Source organism: Hyperolius riggenbachi, chromosome 4, assembly GCF_040937935.1.
Source record: "Hyperolius riggenbachi isolate aHypRig1 chromosome 4, aHypRig1.pri, whole genome shotgun sequence".
NCBI lineage: Eukaryota > Metazoa > Chordata > Amphibia > Anura > Hyperoliidae > Hyperolius > Hyperolius riggenbachi.
The window spans coordinates 340822545-340839319 of NC_090649.1; the positions used below are offsets into that span (position 1 = coordinate 340822545).

The following is a 16775-nucleotide window of genomic DNA, read 5'->3' on the forward strand; positions in this document are numbered from 1 at the left end:
GTCCCGATAATTAAACCGTTTAGATTATGTCCCTACCACAATGTATGGCGACAGTATATTATTTTGAAATATAAGTGGTTATTTTTCTGTTTGTTCTGGCCATAATTACAAGCCCCTATGTAATAAATTAAAATTAATTTTCCCCCATAAAATATAGAATAAAAAAAGCTGAGTCCCTAAGGCAACTATTTTTTTTTTTTTTTAAGCTGATTTTTTTTTTTTACAAGTGTTTTTTTGGGGGGGGAGGGTTGGAAGTGTAATTTTATTAATGATGTGTATATACTTGAAAATGTATGTATTTTGTAAGTGTAATATACTTTTTGGCCACAAGATGGCGCTGGTGAACACTCATAGGACGTGTTCACTTTTTTTTTTTTTTTTTTACACACTTTATTAAACTGTTACATTTCCTGTTTATGTGAATGGACGTAGCCGCTGTTCGCGGTCACGTCCATTCACTCCAGGCACTGCGATTGGGTAGAGGACTGTTCAGTCCTCTTCCCCAATCGCCCAGCACGGGATCCCGACGGTAATGGCGGCGGTAGCGGCGGACACACGGCGGTAGCAGCGGCGGGAATGCGCGACGTATTAAAACGTCATGTTGCTGTTAATAGCGGTAAGCATGACGTTTTAATACGTTAGGATGGCGGTAAATGGTTAAAACAGAAAATTAAACTGGGAGGTTCTAAAAAAAATGAATACATTTTTCAAGAGTAGGATGGATGAAATTGTTTATCTTCACAGTTTATTTTCAACTTGGATTTTCCATAATGTTCATGTATGAGTTAAAACGTTTGTACTTACAGTGGTGTGAAAAACTATTTGCCCCCTTCCTGATTTCTTATTCTTTTGCATGTTTGTCACACTTAAATGTTTCTGCTCATCAAAAACCGTTAACTATTAGTCAAAGATAACATAATTGAACACAAAATGCAGTTTTAAATGATGGTTTTTATTATTTAGTGAGGAAAAAAAAACTCAAAACCTACATGGCCCTGTGTGAAAAAGTGATTGCCCCCCTTGTTAAAAAATAACTTAACTGTGGTTTATCACACCTGAGTTCAATTTCTGTAGTCACCCCCAGGCCTGATTACTGCCATACCTGTTTCAATCAAGAAATCACTTAAATAGGAGCTATCTGACACAGAGAAGTAGACCAAAAGCACCTCAAAAGCTAGACATCATGCCAAGATCCAAAGAAATTCAGGAACAAATGAGAACAAAAGTACTGTAATTGAGATCTATCAGTCTGGTAAAGGTTATAAAGCCATTTCTAAAGCTTTGGGACTCCAGGGAACCACAGTGAGAGCCATTATCAACAAATGGCAAAAACATGGAACAGTGATGAACCTTCCCAGGAGTGGCTGGCCGACCAAAATTACCCCAAGAGCGCAGAGAAAACTCATCCGAGAGGCCACAAAAGACCCCAGGACAACAGCTAAAGAACTGCAGGCCTCACTTGCCTCAATTAAGGTCAGTGTTTACAACTCCACCATTAGAAAGAGACTGGGCAAAAAAAACGGCCTGCATGGCAGATATCAAGGCGCAAACCACTTTTAAGCAAAAAGAACATTAAGGCTCGTCTCAATTTTGCTAAAAAACATCTCAATGATTGCCAAGACTTGTGGGAAAATACCTTGTGGACCGCCAAGACAAAAGTTGAACTTTGTGGAAGGTGCGTGTCCTGTTAAATCTGTCATAGAAGTAACACAGCATTTCAGCAAAAGAACATCATACCAACAGTAAAATATGGTGGTGGTAGTGTGATGGTCTGGGGTTGTTTTGCTGCTTCAGGACCTGGAAGGCTTGCTGTGATAGATGGAACCATGAATTCTACTTTCTACCAAAAAATCCTGAAGGAGAATGTCCGGCCATCTGTTTGTCAACTCAAGCTGAAGCGATCTTGGGTGCTGCAGCAGGACAATGACCCAAAAGACACCAGCAAATCCACCTATGAATGACTGAAGAAAAACAAAATGAAGACTTTGGAGTGGCCTAGTCAAAGCCCTGACCTGAATCCTATTGAGATGTTGTGGCATGACCTTAAAAAGGCAGTTCATGCTAGAAAACCCTCAAATAAAGCTGAATTACAACAATTCTGCAAAGATGAGTGGGCCAAAATTCCTCCAGAGCGCTGTAAAAGACTTGTTGCAAGTTATCGCAAACGCTTGATTGCAGTTATTGCTGCTAAGGGTGGCCCAACCAGTTATTAGGTTCAGGGGGCAATTTCTTTTTCACACAGGGCCATGTAGGTTTTGAGTTTTTTTTCTCACTAAATAATAAAAATCATCATTTAAAACTGCATTTTGTGTTCAATTATGTTATCTTTAACTAACGGTTAACGGTTTTCGATGAGCAAAAACATTTAAGTGTGACAAACATGCAAAAGAATAAGAAATCAGGAAGGGGGCAAATAGTTTTTCACACCACTGTAGTTTAAAGTGCTGTTGGCATTTTGCGATAGATAAGTGACTTTTGGGTTGCAGTTTGGGCACTTGACCTCCAAAAGGTTTGCCACCACTGTCCTAATCTAATGTCCCACCATTGCTAAGTTCATGTAAACTTGTCTCCACCCGCGACCATACCCACATTCTGGTCCATGACAACACCCATTTATCGGCGCGGCGTAGCCCCATTTTTTGGCGCGCTACGCGTGCCACACAACATACCCCCAATTTTTGACACGGCGCGCTACTTCTTCCCCCCCCCCCTTTTTTGTCCCCCCCTGGAAAATTTTCTGCGGACGCCCATGCATGTCACATGATTTATATAATGCTGATAGTTAAATGAGCTAGTTAAATAGAGATTTGAAAGAATACGCCCACCAACTCCAATTGGATCTTAGTTAATCCGTGGAGGTTGGATTATTGATAAGAGGAAACATAAATAATGAGTGCATTGGACACTCAAGACACACTCTCCTATGAAAGACACACACTCTCAACCTCTGAAAGAAGGGATCCCAGGCTCTCACGCCCTACCAGCCTTGAGGCCACTCCCAGATCGGGTTAGCAGTGCAGGCCTGGCAAGATTCCTGATTTCATTTTATTGGTAACTATAAATTTTTAATTATATCAAAGCCAACTAAGTTAGGGGCTTGGATTTTCAATGATTCTATACCCAGTATAGAATACCCTGAGCATGTAACCTTCCTGGAATTGCAACTAGGAATGTCGTGTTTGATTTTTCTCTACATTTTTTATTAATGTATGTTTTTCCTCCAAGCTTATAACTTGTTAGAGAGAGATAAAAGATTGGTTGACACATAAAGGTTTCATTTACAGATCAGGCCATAATTGCATTATTTCATATCCTTTTTCCTTTGATTTAAAATCAAATTCTTTTTATAAAATAAACTTAAACTTGTTTTATATATTGAGGTTTTTAGACCAGCTAGATCTGCTTCCATATTTTTTCCCTTGTAAGATTGTGCATTACAATCAAACCTTGCAAATAAGATAAAAAGTCTGCCATCTTGTGTTTGCACAGCCTATTCCAGGTATGTCAAACTGGTCCTACGAAGGCCGAGGTCCTCACACATTTTTGACACAGCTCAAATTAATTGATGGGACTGAATCAGGAAAGGTGTGGTCCATCAGGTAGAGCACATTCCTCTCTTTCTCAGTCCATCCTAAACACTGGCATGGATCTGGCCCTCCAGGCCTGGAGTTTGACACATGTGGCCTATTGTGATTGATTGATTTTATTGGTTAATATCTGTGGTCAACTTTGCTCTGAAGTGTATAGTCAGCTTATACCGAGAAGTACCTTGTGGTTATTATTATTTGTGGTTATTGTTTGATTCGTATTATTTGATTTGTTATCGTTCTGACAACTTTTATATATTTAATAAATTAATTATTTTAAAAGTAAAGAGTTGTCCTGACTTTTCACTCTTTGTACCAGTAGCTTGAGAAACTCGTATAAGAACTTAAAGGGGCACTACAGCGAAAAACTGTAAAATTTAAAATATGTGCAAACATGTAGAAATAAGAAGTACATTTTTTCCATAGTAAAATTAGCCATAAATTACTTTTCTCCTACGTTGCTGTCACTTACAGTAGGTAGTAGAAATCTGACAGAAGTGACAGGTTTTGGACTAGTTCATCTCTTCATAGGGGATTCTGAGGGACTTATTTATTTTCAAAAGCACTTAGTGAATGGCAGTTGCTCTGTCCAACTGCCAAAACACTGTGTAGGGAGCAGGGAAGCTGGCCAGCATCATTGTTTAAATGCCTTTTCAGGAACATTTTTATAAAGAATAAAAGCCTTGCTGAGAATCCCCTATGAAGAGATGGATTAGTCCACAACCTGTCACCTTTGTCAGATTTCTACTAACTACTGTAAGTGACAGCAACATAGGAGAAAAGTAATTTATGGCTCATTTTACTCTGGAAAAAACGTACTTCTTATTTGTCTGTGTTTGCACATATTTTAAATTTTACAGTTTTTCGCCATAGTGCCCCTTTAAGGTTGGCCGTTTTAATGTAATAAGACTCCTCCCATTATTTTTGTAGGAGGCCTTAGTTTTTCATTTTTTACATACGGTTATAGTTTATATAATCGTATCATATAAACGCCTGACAGAGGCGATTTTGCCTCAATGAAAGGTATAACAAAAACGCAAACGCTCACAAAATCGCTTTGTGCAGCGACTGCGTTTGCGTTTTTCAGAATAAATATATTGTATTTATTCTTTTCTGGGTCAAAGAGTTCACTACCTGACTTGCGTCAGAGAGTGAATATAACAATCGCCCTGGAAAAGCACTTAGAAAAGCGCTTTTACAAAAAACGCAGCGTGCAGTGGAGCGCCGGGAGGGGAAAAAAAATGCCACGCAAAACGCTTGTGTTTGCGATTACGATTTGATATGTGAACGAGGCCTAAGGGCCTGTTTCCACTACACATGGATTCTGGATGCAGAAAAGCTGACTCCAATGAAAGCCTATGGGCCTGTTTCCAATAAACGTGATTTTTCTGATGCAGATTTCCCACAGGCATTCATTTGAGTCAGTTTTCTGCATCCACAATCCGCGTGTAGTGGAAACAGGCCCTAACAGCTCAAGGATATATGCTTGTTCTAGGCTGGTGAATTTCTAAAGAGTAAAGGTATGCAAGCATAACAGCAGTCATGGGACTAGAAACTTTTAAAAGGAACAGAAATGGAAGTATCCATATTTCCCACAAGAGATTAACTTTAGCATGCATTGTACGAGTTCCTTTTCAGAAACTAAAAATGCTTTTTGTTTTCTTACATGCAGGTTTGATTCAGATTAAAAGACAAAAATTCTTCAGTGATATGTGATTTCAAAATGCAAAAATAAAAAAGGGGATCTTTATGGTCATGTGAAAAAACATAATGAAATTCATGCATGGCGTGGGTCACAGAGCCAAGAATTAAGAAGAAACATTTTGTCACATGCTAAAAACTAAAGAATTTATGACCATGCAGTCAACTGATTCCTTTACAAGAACTTATAGGACTTTAAGAAGCAGTGTGGTGCCTATTCCGATTGTAAATTCCTCTATAACAGTTGATACCAATGGACTAAATAATGAAACACCAGTTATGCCTAAAATGGGTGTAAGAGCAAGAGTTTCTGAATGGCTACCAAAGAGAGATTTTGTAGAAGAAAGATGCAGAACTCAGTTCAATTATGAGAGTTTTTCTCTCAGTATAAATGGCAGAAATGATCAGAGTGGTTTGAATGAGAGACCCCTAGATACAGAAGTATCTCATTTAAATTATATGAATGAAGATTTATTTTCCTACTCCCCTGAAAGTGGATTACAGTATCCCATAATACAGCGAAGGAACAGTGAAGTTGGTGATAATGATCTAGATGATGTTCTTGACCAAGATATAATGAATCCAAACACAGGAGAATCTCTACACCGAGAGTATGGAAGTACTTCATCGATAGACAGACAAGGCTTATATGGAGACAAATTATTTGCAATGCTTAAAGGTTATACAATGGAAAATGTGGAGCACAAAAATTTAACTCAGTTTACTTTTTCTGAGGTTGTTCACTATGATCCTTTTGAATGTCCAAGTTTGCTCAGTCCTAGGAAAATTTCTAAAGGTCCGTTTGCTAGCATTTCTGAGTTTGAATATTTGGACAGGTCTTTGCTGCCTGGAAGAAAGAGAGATAAACTGTTTAAAAAATATGTGAAAACACGATCATTTGAGCCAGCTCTGATTCAGGAACCAAAGGTTGTGGTAAGCGAACCTGATGTTGTAAGGCTCTCTTTTGATCTAGACAGTAACTCTGGAAAACCGTGGACTTGTGTAAAAAGCTTTGCACACTATGATGTTCAGAGTATATTTTTTAATCTTAACGAAGCTATGGAAACACAAGCTAATATTAAAAATAGAAAAAATATAACCACAGGAGCATCTACAGCATCACAGTCATTTGTTGGAAGCAAGTTTAAGGGATTTTACTCTCATCTAGTAGGTGAAGAACATAGCAACACAAAAGCAATACATGAACATGATGAAGATGATGATGGTAAAAACAATGAAATTATTGTTAGTTGTCCATACTTCAGGAATGAAATTGGAGGTGAAAGTGACAGATGGAATGCCTTTTCAAAGACTTTGACTGTCGGTGAGAATTGTTCCTTTGAATCTTCACTCCGTTCTCACTGTGCAAATGCGGAGGTCTCTGTCCTTGAGGTGCCAAGAGAGGATCAAAGCATTCACAGAAAACAACTGAAGCGTCATATTATAGAGCACATAGATGTTGGAGCTTATTATTACAGAAAATTCTTTTATGGAAAAGGTAAGTTTAAATTTCTAGCTTTTTTACAGTTTTAGCAAGTAGTTTACATTTGACATACTAAACAACTAGAAATTATAATGGGTTAAGTGAAGTGAAAAATATTTTCCATGAAACTCTTACCATTACATAAATGAGTTCCATAAATTAAGTGTCAGGAACGGGGCAGCTGCGGCGAACAGCTGCCTCCATGCCGACACCCGTCCTCCCGGCGTCCAGAACGCCGAGGACGGAACGTATGTTTGGGAGGAAGGTCACCGTCTCGCGCGGGCACGCACACAGACGGGACCTTTATGCTGGGAGGAAGCCGGTCAGCTGACCTGCTGGTCAGCTGATCGCAGAGGAGACTCACGGCGCCAAGGATTGGCTGTTCGCAGGGGGGCGTGCCAGTGAGGTCTCCTTTGCTTCTTAAGCCTCCGGGCTTCAGTCTGGCGCTGTCTGTTGTCATGAATACATAGCATGTTAGCACTCAGACCTTAGGCTAGATCCCAGGTGTTGATGCCAAGGATTTCACACCTAGACTAGGAGATTGCTTTTATTGTATTGATTTTAGCTAAAACTCTGACTCTGATCCTGCTTTCTGATTCTGTACTTCTGCCTATCTGCCTTATTAGTTGCTGAACCTCTGCCTGATTACCGATTACTCTCTTGCCTCATGATTCTGTACCGATACTTACCTCCCTGTTGCTGAACCTCTGCTTGATTACCGATTACTCTCCTGCCTCACGATTCTGTACCGATACTTACCTCTTTGTTGCCGAACCTTGCCTGTCAGACCATTCTACTCACCAGTGGGCCCTCGCCACTGGTGAGGTGCTAGCTTCACCAGCTCCTCTGGTGAAGTTATTCTTTAGTGCAGTACTGTTTGCATTTTCTGCTCCTAGGCTGCAGTACAGTCTGAATCACCTGCTTCTCAGGCGATCATTAGTGCAGTACTGTTTGTGTCTCCTGCTCCTAGACTGCAGTACAGTCTGAGTCACTCGCTCCTCGGTTGATCACTCGGCTGCAGTACACTCTGAATCACCCGCTCCTCTAGAGATTCGGTCTCTTCAGTATTGTATCTCCAGCTTGCTGGAGCTTGAAGTCTAGTACACGGTCAGTGTACCGATAGTACCTCACCAGCCCCTCTGGTGAGGTCTCATAAAACTATTAAAGTTACGGTTGCACCAAACACTACACACTCAGCTCTTTGTGTTGCTATACTGGTATTATTGGTGATTCCGCAGATCACACATAATCAGGTATGTGCTGTCTGTCCACAGCCAGATTCTATTAATCAGTATAATTGAACTCTACTCCCTCTAGTGGACACTTTCAAAATAGCATTTGTTCCTTGCTGTATTATCCAGAAGTCATGTGACAGGGAGGAAGTAGATGCTCTGTGAACAGGAAACAGTTTGAGGTACAGGCCCAGCCAGATTCCCACTGTGCTGTTGCAATCCACATCCATCTATCCTTCATCCACGCCAATCCAAGCATCGTTGGTATGTCAAACCTCATCTTTTAGCTACATCTGCAATGTAGAATGCATATTTGTTGTATACATGCATTTGTTAGAGCTTTATAGCTAGGCCATAGCTCATGTATGTTGGGAGATGCCTGTCACATGCTCTGAGATCTGTGTAGTTCTTCTGCACTCAGATTCATTCATCATGCTGTTCTGATCCATAGTTCATGATGTGATAGTTTCCTCATCTGCAGCAGCATTCTATGTTGTACAGTGTATTCTCATGCATATGATGTTTGATAGATGCTGTATTGTATGAATCCACACCTTTGCATTGCATGCATGGTCTGATACTATGCTTTTGTTTGCATTTACAGTTTTACCTTCTTTTGATCATTTACATTAAACAAGTTTCCGGAACTTACACAGTGTGATGATTGAAGGGCGAGTAAACTACCTGTCGAATTATTCTTCACAATAAGGGGAACAGGACAAGGTATAGCGTCTGTATTATTGGTGATTCTGCAGATCACCAAATAATCAGACATCTGAGTTGCGACACTCAACCGTTACAGAACAACAGACCAGAAAAAAAAATATGGAGGCACTCAGCAGCCGGGTCGATGTATTAACCACCACTGTTAATGAACTCATTAAAACAGTTAATGCGCAACATACTCAGATTGAACAACTAACTGAGTCAGTTAATCGCTTACTGGACCCTAATATTCGAGTGTCTCCCCCTTCTGTGATCGGACCGAGGGTGCCCCCACCAGAGAAGTTCTCAGGGCATCGCTCGGATTTTTGTAATTTTAAGCATAGATGTGTAACGATCGGTGTCAGCAACCAGAGAGAGAATCTGATCCTTGGCGATCCGCAGTATCCCCAAGAATACAGATATACCCGATTATTGAGGATCTGCGGAATATTCAATCAATATCATATCAATAATCAGATATGTCTAACCTCTAGACACCTGAGAGAGTGTAAGTGTTTGGTGCAACAGTAACAACTCTGAGTGAAGACCACCAGGAGAGCTGGCGGCCTAAGACTCCTGAGGAATTCACCCCTGACTATGGGTGATATTCTTATAGTCTGTGGACCCCTGGGCGAGGGACCGAGACTGGGTTGCAGGAAGCCCTGCTGCTAATGTGCAAGGTATTGCCCTGAACTGGGCTAACGTAACACAGTAATAGCAATACTAGTCTAGAGCATAACATAAATGATAATACAATTCCCTAGTCTTGGGTGTGAGTTCCGTTATCATCAACACCCTGGAACTAGTCTGGAGTATAACATAAATGATGATACAATTCCCTAGTCATGGGTGTGAGTTCCGTGATCATCAACACCCTGGAACTAGTCTGGAGTATAACATAAATGATAATACAATTCCCTAGTCTTGGGTGTGAGTTCCGTGATCATCAACACCCTGGAACTAGTCTGGAATATAACACAAAGACAATACAGTTCCCTAATCTTGGGTGTGAGGGCCTTGATCTCAACACCCTGGAACTATGCTAGAGAATACACAGAAGATACACAGTATTCCTAGTCTGGGGTGTGAGGGCCTTGATCTCAACACCCTGGAACTGGTCTAACAAATAATACAATTCAATTAGTACATTAAGCTATCAACAGAATCTGGCTAAGTGTGAATTCCCAGGTCCACCTAGTTCAAACACACTGTAAGGATCTGACTATGGTCTGAGTGCCTTCACGAAGTGTTAGCAATGGCAGACAACCAGCAACTGACAAGCAGCAGAATATATAGTTGCTGGACTCTGCCGCCCCGCCGGAGCCATTCAGCCAATCATGAGTCCTGCAGGAATCAGCTGATCTTCCTGATTAGCTGACACTTCCTCTGCTGGTATAAAGGTCCTGAGTTCAGGCCCGCGCGCGCGTAGCTCTCCATCTGCCTATGTGCACTAACAGACCCAGCCACACCAAGCGCACGCTGCTGCATGCAAACCGCCTCGTTGGACGCAGAAACAGCCGCTTTGCTGTCAGGACATGCGGCGGCTTTTCCGCATTCCACCATACTACCAGGCGCGTGTCTATGCGTGTAAACCGCCGCGTTGAACGCGGAGTCAGCCGCCTTGCTCTTGGCACATGCGGCGGCTTTTCTGCATTTTCTCACAAGATGCTTATCGTATTTTGAATTACGACCCGTCTCTTCTGGTACAGAAGGTCAGAGAGTCACCTTTATTAAAACATTGTTGTCTGGAGATTCGCAGTCCTGGGCCTATAGTCTCCCTACTGGGCATGAGGCCTTGGTTTCATTAGAAGAGTTCTTTAAGGTTATGGCCGTGATCTACGATGATCCCGATTTGGCAGTAACTTCTGAAAGGAAGTTAAAGACCCTCAGGCAGGGACACAATTCAGGTGAGGTTTCTGCTGCAGAGTTTAGGAGATGACTAGATGCATATAATTGGGTGACGTCCTTTTTTATCAAACGTGAAGGATCAAAACACAAAGTCCTTTTAAGGGCAGTCCACCTTGCCCAAAGTGACCCCAATAATTTATAGCAAAGGACTTGGATTCAAAAAACGAAGAGGTACAGTGCAGTTTGGCAAAAATTTGTAGAAAAACTTTATTAGTACAAAATATCAAAAAATCAGAAAATGTTTAAAAGCTTTTTCAATTCCACACATATCATAGGTCTTCATATAGGTTAAATCACTGCCATGAGGCATAAATGATTAAAGCCGATAGGTAAGTATTATATTCTGGCTTGGTTTAATTTTGAAGGAAATTTTTGTATCTTATAGGCTTTTTTTTTTTTAACGACACATGTTCGTTTCGGGCTCCTTATATCATAGTTTTGCCCTTCATCAGGCCGCAATACAAGTTTCTAAAATACAAACAATAAAAACAAATATTAAAAACAAAGCTCAAAAAACCATAAGCTCAAAACAGAGCAATAAGCAAGGAAGAGAAGCTCCACCATTGTGATTTCTGGTATGCAATCCACCTGGTCCAGAATGAGTTCTGAACCTGCATATCAGAAAAAGGATTGAAATGTAGACACCAAATCATGCAATGATTATATAAGGCTCATGTCGTAAAGTAAGAAAAAAGAAACCGTGAACTTTAAGGAAAAAAAAGTCTGAAACAAATCTGCAGCAAGGACTAGTAAATATCAGCCAATGCATCACTGTTAGTGACTAGAAGTCCCTAGAAATCACACACCCTTCTAATACAGGAAGGTTAGAATCATTCAAGGAACCAAGAGTCCACCAACAGTAAGAAAAGAGAAACCGTGAACTTTAAGAAAAAAGGTCTAAAGCAGATCTGCACCAAGAACTAGTAAATATCAGTCCATGCATAACTGCTAGTGACTAGAGATCCCTAGAGATCACACACCATTCTAATACAGAAAGGTTAGAATCATTCAGGGCACCAAGAGTCCACCAATGCAGGTAAGAAGTACAAAGTTCAATAGAGAATATTCCAGATACAGTTATTTTAGATACAATATAGAATACACTGGCACAAACCTGTATAGCAAAGAGAATCAGCACAAGGCCAGAAAGCATAAACCCGCCGGGACGCACGAACCTACACATAAGCACGCAGGCGTGGTGCTGCGCCAATGGGGACCAAGCCAAGCGGGTGGGCAGTCGCAATGATAGCCGTCCCGACTTCCTCCACAATGCAGAATCGCCGATCCGCCTATGATGCTGCACAGACCTGCCGCATGACAGGACGGAAACGTCATATGGAGGCTGCATAAGGCGGAAATGCCATAAAGAACAGACTGAGTGAAGGCGGAAGTGGGTTGCAGTCTGCGGTGGAGCGCAAAATGCGGAAACCACACATTTCAACTACCAATAATGGGCGGAAGTATAGTAAAATTAATCCAATAAAGTAAAAATGGACCAAAGCCTATGCTAAAATTCACAATCTGGAAGTCTAGACTGGTCCAAGATGTATAACAAAGGAATATAAATTCCACCTGTAATGAGGCAAGTGGGCTATCAACAAAGGGACAATAGAGAAAGGGCAACTGACACTTTAATGGAACACCTCTAAACCCCTTATATTGTGTAACCCCACTTCATCCAAAGCTTCACATACATTGGGGACACTGGTGGGCACTGTGTACCGAGGAACCAAAGAAATAGTTTACCAAACATCCGGCCAATTAGTCTGTGCAAATGTAATCCCACATTGATAATCCAATAAGATACAAAAATTTCCTTCAAAATTAAACCAAGCCAGAATATAATACTTACCTATCGGCTTTAATCATTTATGCCTCATGGCAGTGATTTAACCTATATGAAGACCTATGATATGTGTGGAATTGAAAAAGCTTTTAAAAATTTTCTGATTTTTTGATATTTTGTACTAATAAAGTTTTTCTACAAATTTTTGCCAAACTGCACTGTACCTCTTCGTTTTTTGAATCCAAGTCCTTTGCTATAAATTATTGGAGTTTAGGAGATGGGCAGTGTCAGCCAGGTGGGGGCAATATGCACTTTTAGACTGCTTCTTATCAGGATTGTCTGATGCCGTGGCTGATCTCATGTTGGGTCATCCAGAGCCCAAGACCCTGGATGAGGCCATATCTTTGGCCATCAAGATTGATAGGCGAGTTCGCTAACAGAAGCAAACTCGGACGAAACCCTCAAGAAACTTCTCTTCTTGTACTTTCTCAGCTCCTACGCCTTCCTCTCAACCCGCTGACGAGCCAATGCAGATTGGACAGGCCAAGCTCTCAGAAGTCGAGAAAAATAGAAGGCGTGCAGAGAAACTATGTCTGTACTGCGCCGACAAGGGGCATATGGTTTCTGCTTGTCCTAAAAAGGCGGAAAACTCTATCGCCTAGGAGTAGCTGGAGGTACTACCCTAGGCGATCCAGAGTTACCTCTAAATAATAAACGTGTGTTGCTTTCATGTACTATCACCTGGGAGGGTCAGGTTCACACTACTCAGGCTTTTATAGATTCAGGTTCTGCCGTGAATGTCAAGTCTACAAAATTCGCTAATCAATTTGGATTTCCTTTGATTCCTGTGGGGGAGCAGATTAAAATTACAGCTGTGGACGATTTTCTACTGCCACTCACCATCACTCAGACTCCTGTATTGTTATGCCAGATTGGGGCCCTGCACAGGGAACAAATGCAGTTTCTGGTGTTAGAAATGTCCACATCCACGGTCATCCTGGGGATGCCGTGGTTAAAGAAGCACTCCCCGGACATTGATTGGAGTACCAGACAGTTAATAAGCTGGTCTCCATACTGCCATGACCACTGTCTAAAGCAGATTCCCCTTGCAGCTACTGAAGCCCAAGTAGATGAAGCCGTTGAACAGGATGTGGAACCCTCTGGGCAAGAGGTTGAGTTGAATTGGGCATCTGAGTTGGCCCCTTTTCAACAGGAAATCCCTGAAGGCAAACCAGAGGGGGTTCTTTTTGTTACCCTCCAGCTTAGATTCAAGGTCTTGCAGACATTTCATGCCCACAAAAGTGCTGGTCACCCTGGGGTGGCTCGTACTCAGGAATTATTAAGTCGGAGTGTATGGTGGCCCTCGAACAATTCTGATTGTAAAGAATTTGTGGGAAGCTTCGCCGTTTGTGCCAGGAGCAAGGCTTCTAGGCGAGCTCCTGCAGGCACCTTACAGGCTCTTCCAGTGCCCGAGGAACCTTGGACCCATGTGTCCATGGATTTCGTGGGCGAACTGCCTCTCTCTGAGGGTAAAACGGTCATATGGGTGGTGGTCGACAGGTTTAGTAAGATGGCACACTTCATCCCCATGAACGGACTCCCCTCTGCACAGAAATTGGCAGAGCTGTTCGTACTCCACATCTTCAGGCTGCATGGGATTCCCCAGGATGTGGTGTCAGATAGGGGAGTCCAGTTCACTTCCCGCTTCTGGAAAGCCTTCTGTCATCAATTAGGGATGAAGTTATCATTTTCCTCTGGCTACCACCCACAGACCAACGGTCAGACTGAGAGGGTAAATCAGGCCCTTGAACAGTTCCTCAGGTGTTACGTGGCTGATGCCCAGACCGATTGGGTTTTTGCCTTATGCCGAGTTCGCCCACAATAATTTGAGGTCTGCCTCGTCAGGGTTCTCCCCGTTCCAGGTTGTTACGGGGAGATCACCCAAATTTTCACCACTGCCAGTGGTGGCGTCACCTTTTCCAGCTCTGGAACACTGGTCAGAGACCATGAGAGACATCTGGAATAAGGTGAAGCAAAATTTGAGAAGAGCCTTTTCGGTTCAAAAAAGGCAAGCCGACAAGAGACGTTCGGGGGAATGGAAGTTCGCACCGGGAGATTTGGTGTGGATTTCCACTCGACACCTGTCCCTAAGGCAGCCCTCTGTCAAACTGGGTCCCAAATTCATAGGGCCCTATCCTATTTCTAAGAAAGTGAATAATGTAACCTACGTGGTGTCGCTTCCACCCAGTTTCAGGGGTGGTAGGACGTTTCACGTTTCACTTTTGAAACCTGCCGTGTATGTGGATTCCCCCCCCCCCTGTGGTGGTTAATGGAGAGCCCGAATACGAAGTAGAAAAGATTTTGGATTCCCGGCGAGTGCGTAACTCTTTGCAGTATCTGGTCCACTGGCGAGGGTATAGTCCAGAGGAGAGATCTTGGGTACCACTCGCCCGCATGCACACGGAGGAACTCACGGAGGAGTTTCATAGGTTGCATCCAGATAGGCCGGGTGGTGCGTGTTCGTAGTCCACACCTAGAGGGGGGGGGGGGGGTACTGTCAGGAACGGGGCAGCTGCGGCGAACAGCGCCGCCGCAGCTGCCTCCATGCCGCCACCCGTCCTGCCGGCGTCTAGGACGCCGAGGATGGAACGTATGTTTGGGAGGAAGGTCACCGTCTCGCACGGGCACGCGCACAGACGGGACCTTTATGCTGGGAGGAAGCCGGTCAGCTGACCTGCCGGTCAGCTGATTGCAGAGGAGACTCACGGCGCCCAGGATTGGCTGTTCGCAGGGGGGCGTGCCAGTGAGGTCTCCTCTGCTTCTTAAGCCTCCGGGCTTCAGTCTGGCGCTGTCTGTTGTCGTGAATACATAGCGTGTTAGTGCTCAGACCTTAGGCTAGATCCCAGGTGTTGATGCCAAGGACTTCACACCTAGACTAGGAGATTGCTTGTATTGTATTGATTTCCTGTGTATGACTCTTAGCTAAAACTCTGACTCTGATCCTGCTTTCTGATTCTGTGCTTCTGCCTATCTGCCTTATTAGTTGCTGAACCTCTGCCTGATTACCGATTACTCTCTGGCCTCACGATTCTGTACCGATACTTACCTCTCTGTTGCCGAACCTTGCCAGTCAGACCATTCTACTCACCAGTGGGCCCTCGCCACTGGTGAGGTGCTAGCTTCACCAGCTCCTCTGGTGAAGTTATTCTTTAGTGCAGTACTGTTTGCATTTTACTGCTCCTAGGCTGCAGTACAGTCTGAATCACCTGCTTCTCAGGTGATCATTAGTGCAGTACTGTTTGTGTCTCCTGCTCCTAGACTGCAGTACAGTCTGAGTCACCCGCTCCTCGGTTGATCACTCGGCTGCAGTGCACTCTGAATCACCTGCTCCTCGGGAGATTCGGTCTCTTCAGTATTGTATCTCCAGCTTGCTGGAGCTTAAAGTCTAGTACACGGTCAGTGTACCGATAGTACCTCACCAGCCCCTCTGGTGAGGTCTCATAAAACTATTAAAGTTACGGTTGCACCAAACACTACACACTCAGCTCTTTGTGTTGCTATACTGGTATTATTGGTGATTCTGCAGATCACACATAATCAGGTATATCGCCTGTATTATTGGTGATTCTGCAGATCACCAAATGATCAGACATCTGAGTTGCGACACTCAACCGTTACATTAAGAGAAATACTTAATAAACAGTTAAACACAGGTATAAGAATAGTGATAAAACCATGTCAACACCTGGACACAGACTAGTAAAGAAAGATTAAAAATCTAAAATTCCCAATAAGCGCTAAAAGCTATAATGAACAATTAAAGGTTTTATTTGTTGCCAGTTAAAGGTATAGAATTCATCTAATGTTACCCAGTTAAATATTGCACAGTACAGTATTGCACAATCAGTGTTAAGGGGCCCATACACTAAGCCGATTTTTGGCCGATCGATCGCAAATCGATTGACCAATCGATCGATTTGCGGCCGATTTCGATCAATTTCAATCGATCTGACATGTTGGAAAATTTAGGCTTATCTCTTGAGATGGCTTATCATTTTGCATTGGACCTAATGGAAATCTGATGGCAACAAAATGCCATCAGATCGATTTTCAATAGATTTCATACTGAAATCTATTGGAAATCTGTTCCTAGTAAAAAATGTTCCTAAACACATCAGATAGATCCGAAAATCTACTGATGATCTATCTGCTGCTAATCTAATGAGTGTATGGCCACCTTTAGAATATCAAATCATAGAACAATCCTAATTGCTTGTACACGTTTACTTGCATCAATCACACTTACAGCCAATTGATGTGACTTTCATACTTATTTCTTCAGGGGATTGGGTATATCCTCTTCTCAAAATAGC

At 42.5% G+C, this 16775-nt stretch overlaps 1 protein-coding gene across 1 annotated transcript in view; it reads left to right on the forward strand.

Moving 5' to 3' along the window:
- Nucleotides 1-5576: 5576 nt before the first annotated feature.
- The window catches only part of LOC137504805 (signal-induced proliferation-associated 1-like protein 2), a 161410-nt gene continuing 150211 nt past the window's right edge, over nt 5577-16775 (forward strand). Inside the window, exon 1 of the mRNA XM_068233396.1 lies at nt 5577-6786. Coding sequence (XP_068089497.1) covers nt 5577-6786 — 1210 coding nt within the window. The remainder of the gene's footprint in view (nt 6787-16775) is intronic.